We start from the raw sequence: 20,443 nt of genomic DNA, 5'->3' as shown, positions 1-20,443 counted from the left end.
ACTGGTGCAGCCCCAGCCACACCTTTTTATTTGACACATTTGGATCGTTCCACACAAATAGAGATATATTTAAAGACAGAATTCAACATTTTAACAAATGGAAATATACCATAATAAGTACAAGACATTAATACAACTAAAACTACAATTGATCATAAAAAAGCAACAGACGGGATGAGTCATTTTAAAGGACATGTCCCACAATGCATCAGGACAGGTTGCCATGGTTGCAGCAGTTGATATCAATATCCAATATCACTGGAAGCTTGAATTCAGTGCACTATACGTTCTTTTAAAGTTGAAGTAGTCATTTCTATATTTTATACCTACCTACATGGATGTACACAACCATTTAAAAAGTGCCAACAAAAGCCCTCCCTGTCACTGACGTTGTGCTTTAACGCTGGTTCTGAACAATTCATTTGCTCCTGACTTGTTCCCTCTGCTCAGTAGAGAATGATAACAACCATCTCCTCTGTTTCCATCTTCTGTTTCAAAGTCCTACCTCTTCTCCCTGGAGGGGCGGCCATCTTTGAAACCAATAGGATGTTCCATAGACCAGTCACTCTTCATGGAGACACAGCTGGGTTCAGGACAGTCTGCTCTCTCCTGATGGAATCTACCAGATGAACAATAAGCAGCATCTGGACGTTAGGATTTGAGGATGTTTAGCTGTTTTATTTGATCAACTATTTGATAAATCCTCACCTCTGCTCCGTACACTGATCTCCATCTTTAAACTTTAAAGGTGGATCCATAGAGCGGTCACTCTTGAAGGAGACCCCACTGGGGGCAGGAGCCTCTGGACTCTCCTGCTGCTCTGGGCTTCAACACAACACACACAGAGCTTTTCCTCAGACTCATGAAGGTGCAGTGACATCACTGCCGAGCTCTGGGATGGACAACAGTCCCAGACGCTCAGAGATCCTCATCTTACCTCTTGGCTTTGCTCGGGCCGCCATGTTCCCCAGACAGAGTTGTTTTAGAGGTGGGACGCCCCTCCTCTCTTTCCTCACACACATTCATGGTCGACTGCAGACATTTAAATTCAGATGATGTCATGATGATGTCACAGTGTTCCGGCCCGCGGGCCAAACAGGTTGGGCGACAAGATTTAAACAGAAAGAGTTTACAACAAGCTCTGCATGTCACTCATCACAACACACGTTGCACTTCAAACCAATAACAACAACACCTGCATCTCTCAGTCATCAGAACAAGCTCTGTATTTCTACCCAATCAGATGCAGCGAACAGCACCTTTCACTGATCACATTGAATGAGGGATGAATGTTGATCATCACTCCTCCAGTTTCAGAGCATTGAACTCAAACTGGAAGGATTTACAGTCTCCAAGAAGTCACCGTTCATCCATTGTGTCCAAACAGAAACACACTTTTCTTGACCTTGGCTCATGTGACCATGTGGTGGTCTCTCTCTCCCGCTCCATGAAGTGGCTCCGTCTCTCTCTCGCTGGTCTATCATCTCTGCTTTGAGATTCTCTGGCTTGTGTTGATGTTTCTTTTTTCTCAAACGTTCCATTCTATTCTCTACAAGTTAGAAAGGAATGACTTCCTGCAACACCACATTGTCTTCCATTTCCCCTAAATCTCACCCCTTCCAGTAAGACAGGCAGATAGACAGGTATATCTTAGGTGAGGCATAAGCAGTAAGGCAGGTATGTAAGCAGTAAGACAGGCAGATAGACAGGTATATCTTAGGTGAGGCATAAGCAGTAAGACAGGTACATGTATTTCTCCATATAAAGCTTGAAACTAAGCTCCTTCCCTTCTCCGACCTGGTGTTCTACATGAAGCGGATGCAGATCAAATGTTTTTCAGTCCAACCTGTGGAAGCTCTTCAAATAGAAGGTAAATGATCAACAAGAACCAACGTCACATTCTAGCTTTCTTCAAAAATACATGAGCTCATACAAATATGGTGTCGGGAGCTGTGTTCCTACCTGTGTTCCTTCATACGTCCACTGTTCCCTGGTGGCTTCCAGTCCCTTCAATCCACTGAGACATTTGACCTTCTTCATGTGTGGAGAGAAGACGCTGCTGTTCCTCCACAGTCCGTCCTGGCTGCTTGTGTTCATTTGTTCCTCCTCAGTAAAACTTTCCTTCTCAAGCGTCGTCACATGAGTGTGAAGTCAAACCGGTCCAACCTGGAACCGGGAACCAACTCCCACATCAGCGAGTGCAGACGGACTGAGCGGCAGGTGGAGATCTGGCTCCACCTCTAAAGCTCAGTGAGCAGGTACGACGAGACACACACACACACACACACAGCAGCATTATTCAAATAAAAACAAAGAGTAAACCTTACTGCCTGATCATAATTCCCCTCATTTGTTTCCTTGTCATTGTACATAGATCTATGTTCTACAAGATATGAAGGAAGTTCAATCTTTCTTCATCAGCTCAAGGACCATTCAAGGGTTGTACTCCTCAGGTTTTGGAACAAAGTTCAAACCCAGAGTTTATTGCATGTATGGAAGGACGTGACCTTGTGGTTGTGCTTGAAACATGGTGCTGGCAGGACACAGACACCCACCGTCCCCCAGGATACGCAGAAACCTTACAGCCATCCCTCAAGCAGAGAAACACCACACACGGAGAGACTCGGGTGGGGTTATTGTACGGTACAAAGAGGATGAGTCAAGCCAATTAAAACCCGGTGTTGTCAGTGACTTCATCAACCAGTGGGAAAAATGCCTCAGTGTGGCATCCCGATACCGGATCAATAAGCAGTATCGGTAAGAGTAGTAGAACTGTTAAAACCATAACGATACCCATCCCTACTCACGCCCCGTTACTCCAAATGAAACAACTAAAAAAGAGGAACAGGGCGCACGGAGAGGGTGACCTGCTGGGATGAGGGTCATGTGACCTACTGGGATGAGGTGTGTGGGCTGGCTGTCCTCCAGTTTGCTCCTCAGTCAAAGTCCTGTTAGCGCCGCAGTATTCTGGCAGGTCGAAAGCCATCCGAGTGATCTGCAAAACAAACACACACACACACACACACACACACACACACACACACCTGTGTGAACGTAGTTTGTAATTAACAGCAGCCGGTCAGAATCAGCTCAGACATGTGGTCGTGGTTAGAGATGAACCGATTGCAATTTTCTTGGCCCAATCTGATTCTGAGCGGCCGATTCTGATTTTCTTTCAGTTGTATGTTGATAATAAAACATTGACTATTAAATAACTTGTGCACCGTCGTCCCATCATTTTGAGTTCATATCATGGATCATTTGGTGTCATTGGGTCGATCTGCTGTACGTCAACGACAGACACATGGAGTGATGTGATGACGCTCACGTGACAGGACAACTGCAAATATGGAGCCATGCAATTTGATAGATATTATACTAATATACTGCCGCAATAATATATATGATACTGTTCATTATTCACTGTGGAACAATAATAGAACATGAAATTGTCCCCTAGTTACAGTAAAATACAACATGGAACTGTCACCAAGTTTCAGTAGAATACAACCTGTAAGTCATTGAGGTTTAGTAGAACACAACCTAAAACTAACATGGAAATGTCCAGTTCAACCTTCAAATCAAAGTCTCTTTCACTTCAAGTGCAAATATACCTTTCTACTGTATTGATGTGGTACTTGCCGTTCCAAAATAAAGTCGTCATAATAAATGTGCGACTCTTGTCACTGTGCTTCACTGGAAGTCCTCCTTCACTCAGCCATCGTGCAAAATTCCAACCCGCGAGCGCCCGGGGGGCAGCGGTATCTGTATCTACAAACAGCCTATACCATAAACATAACTCTATTCCCTTTACTTCTATTTTGTAGCCCCACTCTGAATCACCTTTTTGAGTCTTATTTTAATTTAATTTTATTTTATATTCTATTCACTAACTGTATTCGGCTTTAGGAATCAGTTAGTTCAGTTAGTTGCTAGGTAGTTGTTTCTTAGCTGTTATGTTCGGTTTAGTAACTATTGTACATAATCTCTGGGTGTGTTCAGTAACATTTCACTGCATATATGTATGAACGTATGTTTATGTACGTGACCAATAAACCTCTTGAATCTTCAATCTGGCATTAAAACGGACCATTTTGATTGTCCAGTGGGATCAGGGTTTTTGGGACACGGTAACGGTATAGTTTCAGTATCTTTATATTTAAGGAAAATCTTTCAAAAAAAGTTCAAAGTTCAAAGGTGTAAAACATTTTTGACAGGAGTCCTCCATAAATAACTAGTGTAACACTGTAAATAACTAGTGTAACACTGTGGGTATGACTGTGGGGGTTAGGGTTCATTGGTGGTTGTTATAATTTGCATGAGTTCATCAGATTGGAGGGAAACGTCCAGGATAATGGATAATTCAAGTATTAATTTCCATCAGTTATATATAATAAATATTTTAAAAACGTTTATCAATAATAAATAAACTAAAGCACTACCATAGTTGTTTTTGTGCTGAACAGTCATGAACAGTGTTGGGAGAGAAGACGACAGCCTTCACGAGGCCTCTCCTGTGAGTAGTGAGAAGTGGTGCAAGACCAACTCACAAAACTAATGTCGCCAAAGAATCATCGAGCTGGCAGACCAAGGTACAAGCCAAGGCCAAAACCAAGGCAGAGAACATCCTCTTTAGGACGGGCGGACACCCCCACCGTCGAAAACCAAGGTCTGTCGGTGCTCCAACTCAATGTCGAGGGCCTTACCATCGCCAAACTCGAAGTCATCAGGCATCTCGCCGATTCCAACAAAGTGGCAGCGGTCCTCCTGCAAGAGACACACTGGGTGTCAGATGAAAACCTCAAGCTTCCTGGGTTCTCCCTCGCTGGATCCATCCACAGCAAGAAGCATGGAATGGCAACCTTCGTCCGAGATGGTTTGAGCTGGGCAGCCACCAGCCAATCTCCATCTGGCTGCAACATCGAGTGGCTGGTCACTAAAATCCAAGAAACATCTGTCGTGAACGTATATAAGCCCCCACCAACAGCGCTGACTGCATCATCACTTCCATTCGTGACTGCTCCTGCCATCTATGCAGGTGACTTCAACTGCCAACATACGGATTGGGGTTACCAACACACATCACAGGATGGAGAAGCACTGAGTGAGTGGGCCTCTAACATTGAGGCACTACTGCTGTACGACCCAAAGGAGCCCCCAAGCTTCTGCTCTGCACGTTGGAACTATTACACCAACCCAGATCTGGCCTTCGTCATATGCCACAGTAACGACCTGAAACCGGAGAGACGTGTCTTGGACAGGTTCCCTCGCTCACACCACCGGCCATCCATCATCAAAGTACCATCCCTAGTACAGCCGGTAGCTGGCAAACCGGTCAGGAGATGGAACTTCAGGAAGGTGAACTGGCAGTCGTTTACGGTGGAAACAGAAAGAAGAACTGCTGGTCTCATGGACCCAGAAGCAGAAGATGTGGATGCTGCATACAGTGCCTACTGTGAAGTCCTCCTAAGGGCAGCAAAGCACAACATCCCACGTGGCTACAATAAAAACTATATCCCGGGCTGGGATGAGGAGTGCAGCTGCCTGCTGCACCAACACCAGCAGGCGAGCTCCAGGGTAGAAATGGACGCAACAGCAACAACCCTACTGCAGAAGCTGGATGACACCCCAAGGGCTAGGTGGACGGAAGTAGCGGAATCCATCGACTTCACCCAGTATGGCGGGAGGCGTGGCAGACCATCAACTTGCTCTCAGGGAGAAAAACAACACCTCGTAGGTGTCCAGTGACTGCAGATGCTATTGCTTCCCAGCTCCTGAAAAATGGTCGCTTCCCTGATGCGGACAAAAACCTACCTCACACGACTGACATCGTGTGAGGTATCATCCCTCTCCAGAGCAGCCAGCGCTGATGCTAATCTCTCAGGAGACTTCACAGCAGCCGAGCTAAAGGCAGCAATCAAAAAACTGAAGCTGGGCAAATCACCAGGTCGAGACAATATCCATCCAGAGTTTGTCATGCACCAAAGAGAAAGAACATCTCAATGGCTACGCACATTCTTCTAATCATGCTTCCGGAGGTCCAAGTTCCCAAAGACCTGGCACCGTGCTTCCGTCATAGCCAAAGCTAGCCAAGGCCATGCACTGAGCTAACTTAGTTAGCTTGAGATGCTGGAAGGTGTATTTCCCTAACTTGACAGGAGCTAGGCTAGCCCATCCCCTCTGCGTCCATGCATTGAGCGAAGCTGGTTAGCATGAGATACTGGAAGGTGTATTTCCCTAACTTGACAGGAGCTAGGCTAGCCGATCCCCTCTGCGGCCATGCATTGAGCTAAGCTAGTTAGCATGAGATACTGGAAGGTGTATTTCCCTAACTTGACAGGAGCTAGGCTAGCCCATCCCCTCTCATCTATATCAGCACTGGTCGTTCAGGGATGAATCTGGTGTTGACCTTCTCTTCTGATTGTGGGCGAGATGGATGGACCAAAAGTGAATTCCTCTCAAACTTGACGTGTACATATACTGTGTCAACGTCTTTCAAATTAATCCACACAATTACGCTTAAAGTTTTCAAAACATAAAAACAGAAGAAAGTATAATGTAAGTAAGATAAATACATGTTTTGGTGTATTATTAGTAAATTGGCTGCACGCTGTTCTTCCCTGAATCCTTTCACTCTCAGACTCAGCGTGAAGCACTAAACGAGCCCCAAAAGCCCAAACTCCACCTCGGTGGAGGCTCTGTAGGCGATGTAGGTCTCCATGGTGGAGACGTGCTTCTCGGGGTCGTCCACGGTGACCGACGGGCGGTGCGTTTCCGTGGCGACGTAGAGGTCGAGGGCGTCAAGCTGCAGCCGCTTGAGCAGCGACGACGCCGACGCCGCTGGTCAGTCCCCAATCCTGCCAGACGGACGCCGTTACCGTGACGACGCCTCTTTCTACGTCGAAGGGATGTGACATGTTTACATACACACAAGCATGTATATACATACACATGTATACACACCCACATACAAATACACACACACACACACAGCACTAACATGGTATTTTGTAAAGTAAATAATGACATCACTGCTCCATCAATAACACAACAGATGACTTGGATTCCTCATCAACTGTTTCATCCAATTTATTTTAAAAAGTTGTTTTTAAAGATGTCACATCAAGAAAATGTCACGACCAGAACTGGGAGAGACCAAAACGCACGACACAGGGAGACGGAAGGCAGGCAAAGGATGTTTATTAGCCGGGACGGTGGAGCCGGCCGCGGGGACCCGGTCGGGTAGGGATGGAGCAGGGCAGGGATGATGATGACCAGGAGACGGGGTCCAGGATCCGGGTGGAGAGACGGGGAACCAAGCTGGATGGAGATGGACGGGCAGCCATGGTCGACGAGCGGAGACAGGCAGGTAAACCGGGCTGGCTGGATTTGGAGAGACAGACTGGGTCGACGAGAGGAGACAAGCAGGTAAGGGGAAGACGAGACAACGAGACATAAACTAGGAACTAGGAATATGCACTAGGAACTTGGAAGGGAGCCAATAGCGCTACAACTCAGGAAAGCTAGTTAACGGTCTGGCAAGGAATGACTGGGAAGCTGGGACTAAATACTGTGCTGGTAATTGATCCCAGGTGTGTGCAATCGGGCTTGAGTAGGGAGCTGCAGATGGGGCAAGGACGGCCTCTAGTGGCGCTGGGAGGCCGTGGGCCTAACAGAAAATTCAAACTTCCACATTCAATAGTTTTCATTATCACACATATTTGAACAAAGTGAGTCTTATGTTCCCATCAAAACATGAAAAGCATTTCTAGAGAGTTATGAAATAACAGTAACATGCAGAAGACTGAACAACAGCAGGTTGACAAACATCAACATGACTCCAACACTTATTTTGACAGTAAAGTTATACACAGATGAAGGAATAATTACTATAAAAACATGTCATGTACATGAATGTACCACAGCATGGAAAGGCAATTACATACAGTGTTTATAAACTATGTGATAAAAACACTGAATATTCAGTTCAGCTTTTAGAGAGAGGATACTACACCTCCTCCACCTATAACAGAGACACTGAGGAACCAGGCCACAACCTAAAATCCAAATAAAAACCAGGGTGGAGTGGTTGAGTGAATGTGGTGTAGAAGGTGTGGAGGTGTCTCAGTGTGTCAGAGGAAACTGAGTAGAAGGACAGAGTGCCAGCAGACCAGTCCACATACACTCCAACTCTGTGAGGACCAAAGGACGGAGGGAGATTTATGACTGTTCTACTCTTATTGTAGCAGACATAGTAACGATCATTAGAACAAAACAGAATCCAGGACTTGTCATTAGATCCAAGACAGCAGTCATCACTCCTTCCTTTCCTTGTGATTCCTCTGTATGTCATTCCTATACAAACCCCTCCTTTCCACTCTACCTCCCAGTAGCAGCGTCCAGTCAGACCTTCTCTACACAACACCTGTCTCAAGTCGGTAAATCTGTCTGTGTGATCAGGATGTGGCTGCTCCTCTTCAACCAACACCACCTTCCTGTTGTTGTCAGACAGACGGAGTTGTCTGTTTGCTGTGTTTGGGTCGAGTGTGAGTTTAACAGCATCTGGTGGAGAACAAGACACAAAACAGCAACAGTTTATAATCTAACATCCCTGTTTGGTTCATATATTGTGGATTGATCAACAGACAGATTGTCCATTTATCAGCAGTGTGATGAATACACATGATGTCCACCATCATCTTCATTCTTAGTAGGATGTGAATGGATGGACGTCCCGTACTGCTGTGTGGATGGACTTTCCATCTAAATAGTTGATCAATAGTAATGAATCAAACTAAACAGACACTTACACTTCCTCACTCCTGGTTTCAGCCTCCACGCTCCACCCTGCTCCACCCTGGGAAGAACACAGTCAGAGCAGAACGTTCTCTGAGATCAGGGAAACACGGACATTAAGAAGCTTCCGTATCCATGGTTTCCAATCATGCATCGGTCATATGTGCTGTCTAACAACAAAGCACGTTCCCCAGCATCCCAGTATGATTGACCACATGGTTGTAGAGCGTCCTCCTTGTAGAAGAGCTTGTCAGGGACTGTCAGCTGGTCTCTTCATACCTGAGAGTGTCCAGTCTCCAGCGTGGCTCCTCCAGGCCAGCAGAGAGCAGCCTCACTCCTGCCTCTCCTGGGTGGTTGTAGCTCAGGTCCAGCTCTCTCAGATGGGACGGGTTGGAGCTCAGAGCTGAGGCCAGAGAAGCCACGCCCTCCTGTGTGAGGAGACAGCCTGACAAGCTGCAAACAACATGAAGCATCAGGTGTCAACATCAGGAAGACGGTTGCTACGGCAACAGACACTGATACATAACACAATGAGATGGAATATTGATGTGACCCAGCCTGCACACACACACACACACACACACACACACACACACACACACACACACACACACACACGTTAGGAACTTATAATAATTCATCTGCAAAGACATGATTGTGAGAATGGACTCATGGTTCTATGATTTGGCTTCAGAACACCTGGACTATGCAGCTTCACATTATGTTGAGTCCTTTTGTAAGAGCCAGAAATTTTACTAATACATTGTTATGCTCTTACCTACACTGAATGTATTTGACTTTAGAGTAAAAACTAGTAATCAGTCAGATGGTAGTATATTGACCATGTGTATGCATGTACTAATGACACTGTGAGGTGGCTCCCTCTGCAGGCTACTGGAGGAACTAAGGAACACACCTGAACTCATTTCAGTTCAGGTGTGGCTGCACTGGGAGCAGTGAGCACACACACATACAGATACTCAGAGCTCCTTGGTTTGAATTATAGACTTATTTTGTTTCACAATCTTGGCTGTGGAACAAAAGCATTGATTACCTTTATTTTTTGAACTACTCTGGACATTCAGCTCATTTGAGTTGTTTTTGGGTTACAATGAACATGTTGCATGAAGACAAATCCCTCATTCAGTCCCACAGTGGTTATTTCATGGGAAATTAACCATTTAAAATAACCACGACACCTTTGTTTTATTCCACGTTCACGTCTCTTCCAATATATTCTCATGTATAATTGGTAGTTTTGACATTGTGTGTTTTGCTGTTCTTAATTCCATGTCTCTCTTCCTCACTCTGCACCTATTGCTCTCCTAGCCATCCTGGAAGGAGGATCCCTCTCTCAAGTCCCTTCTCAAGGTTCCTTTATGTTTGTGTTTGGGATTCTGGGAATTTTTTCCTGATCCTTAATTGAGGGTTGGGGGGGTCGTCATCTAACTGTCCTTTGAATGTGAGGATGTAAAGGTGTGTGAGGCTGTAACTGTGATGGAAGTTGTGACTCTTTGGAACGTTGTTCAATGACATTGTTTGGAAAAAGGCTGTGGTTGAACTGTACGAGCTGTCTAAGAGATATGGAAGAAATAAATAGTTTTACCTGCTAATGCTTATTATATTTATTGAAGTTATATTTAGAAGAATATTTTTTATATATAATATATATTATTTTAAATAATATTGTGTTACATTTATTTAATAGTGTATATTGACATAGTTATCTACAGTTGTATACAAATCTCAATATGACTGAAATATTGAGGTCAAGGTTGAGTAACACTGACCTGAGAGTGTCCAGTGCACAGTGTGGACTCCCCAGTCCAGCAGAGAGCAGCTTCACTCCTGAATCCTGCAGATCATTGTTGCTCAGGTCCAGCTCTCTCAGACGAGAGGAGTTGGAGCTGAGAACTGAGGCCAGAGCTTCACAGCTTCTCTTTGACAGATTACAGCCACTCAGCCTGCACATCAACATGACACAGATAAATACATAGTTTGATATTAGATATACACAGATATTTACTTCAAATATGTCATCAGATGTCAAACAGTGTACAGTTAATATACGTGTGTTATCTGTGCACCTACAGAGATGTTTTGGAGGCTTTGACCACGGGCAGCAGCCTCAGAAGAGCTTCCTCTGAAGCAGAGTATTTCCTCAGGTCAAACACTTCCAGCTCCTCTTCTGAAGACAGTAAGATGAAGAGCAGAGCTGAGCACTGAGCAGGGGAGAGCTTCTCTCTGGAGAGACGTCCTGATCTCAGGTGATGTTGGATCTGCTCCACTAGAGAACGGTCATTCAGCTCATTCAGACAGTGGAACAGGTTGATGCTTCTTTCTGGAGAGAGATTCTCACTGAACTTCTTCTTGATGTAAAGCACTGTTTTCTGATTGGTCACTGAGGTACTTCCTGTCTGTTCCAGCAGGCCTCGTAGGAGCAGCTGATTGGTCTCCAGTGAAAGGCCCAATAGGAAGCGAAGGAACAAGTCCAGGTGTCCATTGACACTCTGCAAGGCCTTGTCCACAGCACTCTGGTAGAGGGATTGTAAGTCAGGTTTATTTTTCTTTCCATGAGAGAACTTTGATGTTGGTTGTGCTTCTGACAGCAGATTGACACCAGTGCTGGTCAATGTCATAAAGACATAAACAGCAGCCAGAAACTCCTGGATGCTCAGATGGACAAAGCAGAACACCTTGTCCTGGTAAAGCCCACACTCCTCTTTAAAGATCTGGGTGAAGACTCCTGAGTACACTGAGGCTGCTCTGACATCAATGCCACACTCTGCCAGGTCTGCTTCATAGAAGATCAGGTTTCCTTTCTCCAGCTGCTCACAGGCCAGTTTTCCCAAGGACAGAATGATCTTCTTGCTCTCTGTATTCCAGCGTGGATCTGTCCCAGATCCTCCACGATACTTGACGTTCCCCTGTATGGACTGAACCAGCAGGAAGTGGATGTACATCTCAGTCAGGGTCTTGGGCATCTCTCCTCTCTGGGCTGTTGTCAGGACGTGATCCAGAACTGTAGCAGTGATCCAACAGAAGACTGGGATGTGACACATGATGTGGAGGCTGCGTGATGCCTTGATGTTTGAGATGATGGTGTCAGCCTGCTCCTCCTCTCTGAATCTCTTCCTGAAGTATTCCTCCTTCTGTGGGTCGCTGAAGCCTCTCACTTCTGTCACCATGTCCACACACTCAGGAGGGATCTGATTGGCCGCTGCAGGTCGTGTGGTTATCCAGAGGCGAGCGGAGGGAAGCAGGTTGCCCCGGATGAGGTTTGTCAGCAGAACGTCCACTGAGGTGGACGCTGTGACATCAGTCCACATCTCATTGTTCTGGAAGTCCAGAGGAAGTCGACACTCATCCAGACCGTCCAAGATGAACACAACTTGGAAGTTGTCGTAGCTGCAGATTCCTGATTCTTTGGTTTCAAGAAAGAAGTGATGAACAAGTTCCACCAAACTGAACTGTTTCCCTTTCAGCAAGTTCAGCTCTCTGAAGGTGAATGGAAATGTGAAGTGTATGTCCTGGTTGGCGTTGTCTTCAGCCCAGTCCAGAGTGAACTTGTGTGTTAACACTGTTTTACCAATGCCGGCCACGCCCGTTGTCATCAGTGTTCTGATTGGTTGATCTTGTCCAGGTAAGGGTTTAAAGATGTCTTGACATTTGATGACTGTTTCTTCTGTCACTGTTTTCCTGGAAGCTGCTTCAATCAGTCTGACCTCATGTTCCTGGTTGACCTCCTCACCCCCTCCCTCTGTGATGTAGAGCTCTGTGTACATCTGCTTCAAAAGTGTTGCTTGTCCTGCTTTAGCGATTCCCTCAAACAAACACTGGAACTTCTCCTTCAGATGAGACTTCAGTTGACGTCGGCAGACAGGAGCAAGAATTACTGAATGAACAAACAACAGAGAACATCAATGAGTAGATGTTAAGGTCAATGAGGATCATGTCAATATTTCCTGCTCAACGTGTACAACTCACAACCCCATGTTGTGTATTTAGCTCATCACAGTTGGAACAAGCAGACTGACTGACTGGATGTGTGTGATGTGGAGGTTTAGTGTGCAGCTGCTTATAAATCTGCAGTTTTACTCATATGAACATGTTCCACCATGACAACCAACATGTAGCTTTACTGGCTTATTAGTAGCACACCATTCTACTCTGATACCGAGGTGTAGAAATATCCCATTAAAAAGGTACTAGTACTACTATAAATCTCCCATTAAAATGGAACTACTAGCAGTCTCAAAATGTAAACACCTTATTTGTTGCTTCAGTTTTGATTATATATTATTCCACGTGAAACAACATGAAAGTCCGAGTTTCTAGACTCAGTCATAGAGTGATTCCCAGCCCCTATACTGTCTCCTTACTCCCCACTGTCTCCAAGCAAATGTGTCCTCGCGACTGTGTCCTTACTCCCCACTGACTCCTAGCGACTGTCTCCTTGCAACCGTCTCCTAGTGACTGTGTCTTGCGACTGTGTCCTTGCTCCCCACTGTCTCCTAGCGACTGTCTCCTTGCAACTGTCTCCTAGCGACTGTATCCTCGTGACTGTATCCTAGCGACTGTCACCTTACTCCCCGACTGTCTACTCGCGACTGTCTCCTAGCGACTGTCTCCTAGCGACTAGCTCCTAGCAACAGTCTCCTAGCGACTGTCTCCTTACTCGCCCACTATGTCATAGCAACGGTCTCCGAGCGACTGTCTCGTAGCGACTGTCTTCTAGCGACCGTCTCCTAGCGACTGTCTCCTAGCGACCGTCTCCTAGCGATTGTCGCCTTACTCCCCTACTGTCTCTGAGGGTCTGTCTCCTAGCCACAGTCTCCTAACGACTGTGTCCTAGCGACTGTCTACCAGTGATTGTCTCTTTACTCCCCCACTGTCTGCTAGCGACCATCTCCTAGTGACCGTCTCCCAGCGACCGTCTCTCAGCGACTGTCTCCTAGCGACCATCTTCCAGCGACCGTCTCCTAGCGACCGTCTCCTGGATGTATCTCTGAACTCTACATGTGGAGCTCTCATTTTCTTCTCAGAAACAGTTGTACTAATCAAGCAGAGAACCAGAGTGGAATGTTCCTTTAAATGTGTGAAGCACAGTCTCTTACTGCTCTGCAGAGAGTCAGCCACATCCTCCTGCTTCATCCTCCTCAGGAAGTGCAGTGTGATGTTCACAACTCCCTCTCTGGCGCTCCTCCTCTGCTCCTCTTCCTCAGCGTCCACCTCATCATCCTCTTCATCGCTCTGCCTCTCTGAGCATCGTGGCTCATCTGGACTCAGAACCTTCCGGAGCCTCTTCAGCTCCTCCTTCACAAAGGTGACCATGTTGTCCTCCAGCAGCTGGAACAGAAGAACATCGATAAGAACTTTACTGTCCTGGATTCACATCCCACTGGTGTGAAGAGGAAGCATGGAGACCATCAGCACCACAACACATGCTGCTTCATGTCATTTGGAGCTTGTTGGACATTTACACACCAGGAATAAGGAGTCCAGGTCTGTTTGATGCTGCTGTCCAGACTGAGCACTGGTGACCTCTGACCTCTGCTGGTCACTGTGGAGAGCACAAACACACACACACACACACACACACACACACACACACACACACACACACACACACACACACACACACACACAAACACACACACACACACACACACACACACACACACACACACACACACACACACACACACACACACACAGTTAGAGGTGGTGTCTTGTAGTAAAAACACTCTTGGATGTGACAGAGTTTGAAGGTTCTGATGGGACTGAACAAGGAGCCGGGACTTTGACTCACAGAGCGACCCACCACACGAGTACTGTTCCCAAATACATATTCACACTCCACCTCCTTAGATACGGTGCTATGCTTGGCTGTTCTCACCTTTCTTTTCCTCTCCATTTCACTGTGGTTCACAATCAACACAGTTGTTTGCTCAGTTGCACTCCCATCAATGAAAACAAGGCGGTATTCACCAATCGTGTTCTTCAAAACTGACGGACAAGTTCAAGTTTGGAGGGGTCACTGGTGCAGCCCCAGCCACACCTTTTTATTTGACACATTTGGATCGTTCCACACAAATAGAGATATATTTAGAGACAGAATTCAACATTTTAACAAATGGAAATATACCATAATAAGTACAAGACATTAATACAACTAAAACTACAATTCATCATAAAAAAGCAACAGACGGGATGAGTCATTTTAAAGGACATGTCCCACAATGCATCAGGACAGGTTGCCATGGTTGCAGCAGTTGATATCAATATCCAATATCACTGGAAGCTTGAATTCAGTGCACTATACGTTCTTTTAAAGTTGAAGTAGTCATTTCTATATTTTATACCTACCTACATTTTTTTGTATGTGACAAATAAAAAATCTTGAATCTCTTGAATATATGGATGTACACAACCATTTAAAAAGTGCCAACAAAAGCCCTCCCTGTCACTGACGTTGTGCTTTAACGCTGGTTCTGAACAATTCATTTGCTCCTGACTTGTTCCCTCTGCTCAGTAGAGAATGATAACAATCTCCTCTGTTTCCATCTTCTGTTTCAAAGTCCTACCTCTTCTCCCTGGAGGGGCGGCCATCTTTGAAGAGAATAGGAACACCCATAGACCGGTCACTCTTCATGGAGACACAGCTGGGTTCAGGACAGTCTGCTCTCTCCTGATGGAATCTACCAGATGAACAATAAGCAGCATCTGGACGTTAGGATTTGAGGATGTTTAGCTGTTTTATTTGATCAACTATTTGATAAATCCTCACCTCTGCTCCGTACACTGATCTCCATCTTTAAACTTTAAAGGTGGAGCCATAGAGCGGTCACTCTTGAAGGAGACCCCACTGGGGGCAGGAGCCTCTGGACTCTCCTGCTGCTCTGGGCTTCAACACAACACACACAGAGCTTTTCCTCAGACTCATGAAGGTGTAGTGACATCACTCCTGAGCTCTGGGATGGACAACAGTCCCAGACGCTCAGAGATCCTCATCTTACCTCTTAGCTTTGCTCGGGCCGCCATGTTCCCCAGACAGAGTTGTTTTAGAGGTGGGACGCCCCTCCTCTCTCTCCTCACACACATTCATGGTAGACTGCAGACCTTTAAATTCAGATGATGTCATGATGATGTCACAGTGTTTCGGCCCGCTGGCCAAACAGGTTGGGCAACAAGATTTAAACAGAAAGAGTTTACAACAAGCTCTGCATGTCACTCATCACAACACACGTTGCACTTCAAACCAATAACAACAACACCTGCATCTCTCAGTCATCAGAACAAGCTCTGTATTTCTACCCAATCAGATGCAGCGAACAGCACCTTTCACTGATCACATTGAATGAGGGATGAATGTTGATCATCACTCCTCCAGTTTCACAGCATTGAACTCAAACTGGAAGGATTTACAGTCTCCAAGAAGTCACCGTTCATCCATTGTGTCCAAACAGAAACACACTTTTCTTGACCTTGGCTCATGTGACCATGTGGTGGTCTCTCTCTCCCGCTCCATGAAGTGGCTCCGTCTCTCTCTCGCTGGTCTATCATCTCTGCTTTGAGATTCTCTGGCTTGTGTTGATGTTTCTTTTTTCTCAAACGTTCCTTTCTATTCTCTACAAGTTAGAAAGGAATGACTTCCTGCAACACCACATTGTCTTCCATTTCCCCTAAATCTCACCCCTTCCAGTAAGACAGGCAGATAGACAGGTATATCTTAGGTGAGGCATAAGCAGTAAGGCAGGTATGTAAGCAGTAAGACAGGTACATGTATTTCTCCATATAAAGCTTGAAACTAAGCTCCTTCCCTTCTCCGACCTGGTGTTCTACATGAAGCGGACGCAGATCAAATGTTTTTCAGTCCAAACTGTGGAAGCTCTTCAAATAGAAGGTAAATGATCAACAAGAACCAACGTCACATTCTAGCTTTCTTCAAAAATACATGAGCTCATACAAATATGGTGTCGGGAGCTGTGTTCCTACCTGTGTTCCTTCATACGTCCACTGTTCCCTGGTGGCTTCCAGTCCCTTCAATCCACTGAGACATTTGACCTTCTTCATGTGTGGAGAGAAGACGCTGCTGTTCCTCCACAGTCGGTCCTGGCTGCTTGTGTTCATTTGTTCCTCCTCAGTAAAACTTTCCTTCTCAAGCGTCGTCACATGAGTGTGAAGTCAAACCGGTCCAACCTGGAACCGGGAACCAACTCACACATCAGCGAGTGCAGACGGACTGAGCGGCAGGTGGAGATCTGGCTCCACCTCTAAAGCTCAGTGAGCAGGTACGACGAGACACACCCACACTCAGACACACACACACACATACACACACACACACACACAAACACACACACGCACACACACACACACACACAGACTTATTCACAAACACACACTTGCACCCCAACACAGACACACACACACACACACACACACTCACACACACACACACACTCACACACACACTCACACAAACACAGACACACACACACACACACACACAGACACACACACACACAGACACACACACACACAGACACACACACACACACACACACACACACACACACACACACACACACACACACACTCAGACACACACACACACACACACACACACACTCAGACACACACACACACACACACACACTCAGACACACACACACACACACACACTCAGACACACACACACACACACACACACACACACACACACACACACACACACACACACACACACACACACACACTCAGACACACACACACTCAGACACACACACACACACATTCAAATAAATATATATATATATATCAAATATAAACAAAGAGTAAACCTTACTGCTTGATCATAATTCCACTCATTTGTTTCCTTGTCATTGTACATAGATCTATGTTCTACAAGATATGAAGGAAGTTCAATCTTTCTTCATCAGCTCAAGGACCATTCAAGGGTTGTACTCCTCAGGTTTTGGAACAAAGTTCAAACCCAGAGTTTATTGCATGTGTGGAAGGACGTGACCTTGTGGTTGTGCTTGAATCATGGTGCTGGCAGGACACAGACACCCACCGTCCCCCAGGATACGCAGAAACCTTACAGCCATCCCTCAAGCAGAGAAACACCACACACGGAGAGACTCGGGTGGGGTTATTGTACGGTGCAAAGAGGATGAGTCAAGCCAATTAAAACCAATCAAAACAGCAGCAACACATATGTGGCTTCAATTCAACACAACCACATCACATGTGATGAGGCTTTATATATATGTGCAGCCTACACCCCCCCCCCAGGAACCTCCCTATTTGAACAAAAACCTTTTTGACCTTCTCCAAGCAGAGATCAACCACCACCACCCAGGGTGGTGTTCTGCTGATGGGTGCTCTGGGCTGCCTGTGCGGGCACCCTGCCTTCTTGTGCCCTACGTCCCCACACTCAAAGCACTTCCTGTTTCCAGAGCGGGTGTTAAGCGTGTAGTAGCCCTATTCACGCTCCACCCTGAAGCTGACGTCCAGCTCCTGCTGCGGGGAGCTGAGCACCATCAGGCGCTGCCTCCGCAGGGACTGCACATGCTGCAGCGCCTCCTTTCTACACCCCAGCGGGGGGGGCTCCGCAGATCACCGCCCTGGTGCGCAATCGGGTCGTCCACCGTGAGGCCGCTCTCCACCGGTACGGCCGCCAAGCGCTCCCGCTCCGCAGGAACCACCATCGTGCCGCTCATTCAAGCGGTGACAAACAGGCTGTGGCCCCGACCTCCAGGGCCACAGCCTCCAGGACCCGCACTCACACCGGGCTCCGACTGAACCCGCGCTCAGCGCCGCAGGGACAGAGCCTGCGTCAGCAACAGACAAACAAACTGAAGGAAAAAGTAAAACTAAACAAGAAATGAAAACAAAAGTTACATGACAACACACACAAAGTACTACAACTATATAATGATACAAAGCTATGTTAATATTCATAGTTTGAATTGTGTTTTCTTCAAGTATGTTTTCCTTGCACTGCATTCTCTGTCTGGTTGTAAGATTAAATAATGTAATGCTATTTAAAATTACTTTTAGGAGGATTTAAATGTATATTTAATACAACACAGTCAATTAATTCTATTATATAATTATAGGACCCAGAATTGCGATTGTGGCGCCTCCCCTTGCGGCTGCCTGCGCGAGCATCTTGTGTCGATTACGCACATTTTGGTATTTTTTAGTATTTATAGAGCTTATTGTGCGTAATCACCGGGTGTCATGACATTTCACTGCATATATGTATGAACGTATGTATATGTATGTGACAAATAATCTCTTGAACTTGAACTTGAACATGAACAAAGAAGAGAAAATACACAGAAAAACTGTAAAGTGCTTCAAGTTTGTGGAACAAACAAATGACCACGTTCCCAGCTTCTCAGAGAGACAGACAGACAGACAGACAGACAGACAGGGAGATCATTTTTTTTAAATATCATAAACATAAACAAATCAATAAATATCAAGGAATGAAAAACAAAACATACTTAGGTAGAGTACGGTATATTTTCACATGTTACCTCTGTCATTTGTCCAAAGGCAGATGTTACAGTCCTCTGTGCCGCCTTGTCAAGATATGTGCAGTACACGTAGTATCTGCTTCCTATGTATAGTGTTTTTTTATTAGTATGTTTCTATATATTTGATATTTTTTATAGCGTGTACCTTCATATGCTCTATTTTCTGCTGTTCCCCTTTTTGCTGCTGGAACGATGTCAATTTCCCCGTTGTGGTTCTAATGAAGGTTTATCTTATCTTCAAACAAAACCAGGCTGAAGTTTGCACCTTATTCGATCTGTTTTGTTTATACATATATTCCATTAAAATGCACGGTGGACAGTCATTGTGTGTATTATTTTTCTCAATACAGAGTATTCATAACAGATGATTCATTGTTGAAATGTGTGGATAGAGGCCTCTGCAGCACAGGACAGAGATGAGTCACCACATAGAGCCACCTACAGGCCAAACAACGGTACTGCAGCCATTTAAGGTGGACTGAGAAGTTCAACTCAGGGCACGAGGTGTAGCGTGCTAGCAGCTAGCCTCGTTAGCTTAGCTTAGCTCGGTTGTCTTCAGAGAAGTCACCGAGACGGGGAAAGAAACGCAGCGAAAACTGAGAAATCCTCGTTGGTCCTGGATCTCTTGGTGCACTTTTCAGCTGCTTTGAAACGTTGAAAGTGCTGCTAAAACTTCAAAATAAAAAACTTTTTCCCCCTTTTCTCCGCCTCCAACTCAACTGCTTTTCATGTCGTCTTCAGTTGAAAAGGTTTTTGTCCTCGTCCAACTGCAACGTGTGTCATTCAAACAAGAACAAGTGATGAATAAAATCCATACAAGCAGCTGTTATTATCAAACAGAAGTTTTTGTTGAATACATGTATTGATACTGGAGGTATTGGGACATGTTTGATCATTGGGAGCCTCATTGGTTTCTTATTAGAAGCCTCCTTTTCTCTCCACAGTTGAAGAAACTACTCAAATCAACTTGGTTCAAAAGTTGTATTTGTGCTTCACAAGCTCCAAAGCTGGATTCCAGCTCCTGTGTGTCCAGGCTGTTTCAAGAATGTTTCAAGGCTGTTTCAAGGCTTCATGGGATGATACTGTTTTTGGGG

At 45.6% G+C, this 20,443-nt stretch overlaps 2 protein-coding genes across 2 annotated transcripts; both read right to left on the bottom strand.

Moving 5' to 3' along the window:
- Positions 1–501: 501 nt before the first annotated feature.
- LOC307243071 (uncharacterized protein) lies at positions 502–2,097 on the bottom strand (the record flags this gene model as incomplete). Its single annotated transcript, XM_080017721.1, has 4 exons — positions 502–619; positions 709–825; positions 938–1,032; positions 1,963–2,097. 4 exons carry the CDS (start codon positions 2,095–2,097, stop codon positions 502–504), a joined length of 465 nt encoding a protein of 154 aa, XP_079873847.1.
- Positions 2,098–7,737: 5,640 nt separating this feature from the next.
- LOC307243477 (protein NLRC3-like) lies at positions 7,738–15,680 on the bottom strand. Its single transcript, XM_080018302.1, has 9 exons — positions 15,587–15,680; positions 15,384–15,497; positions 14,284–14,359; positions 13,914–14,145; positions 10,888–12,691; positions 10,587–10,760; positions 9,076–9,249; positions 8,811–8,857; positions 7,738–8,562 (listed from the first exon to the last, which is right to left on the bottom strand). Exons 1-9 carry the CDS (start codon positions 15,634–15,636, stop codon positions 8,024–8,026), a joined length of 3,210 nt encoding a protein of 1,069 aa, XP_079874428.1. The 5' UTR covers positions 15,637–15,680; the 3' UTR covers positions 7,738–8,023.
- Between the last annotated feature and the right edge of the window lie 4,763 nt (positions 15,681–20,443).

Source organism: Zeus faber (assembly GCF_960531495.2).
Source record: "Zeus faber genome assembly, chromosome: 17".
NCBI classification, from domain to species: domain Eukaryota; kingdom Metazoa; phylum Chordata; class Actinopteri; order Zeiformes; family Zeidae; genus Zeus; species Zeus faber.
The sequence above is the reverse complement of the archived record's forward strand: the minus strand, read 5'-3'. Positions and strand labels throughout refer to the sequence as shown.

Excerpts from the sequence above, each read along its gene's own strand:
- LOC307243477 (XM_080018302.1), bottom strand. The coding sequence starts at position 15,636 with ATGGCTCCACCTTTAAAGTTTAAAGATGGAGATCAGTGTACGGAGCAG. Across the intron at positions 14,146-14,283 it reads ACCTGGACTCCTTATTCCTG|CTGCTGGAGGACAACATGGT; the intron begins GTGTGTAAATGT and ends CTTCTGTTCCAG. Across the intron at positions 12,692-13,913 it reads GGCTGACTCTCTGCAGAGCA|TAATTCTTGCTCCTGTCTGC; the intron begins GTAAGAGACTGT and ends TTGTTCATTCAG.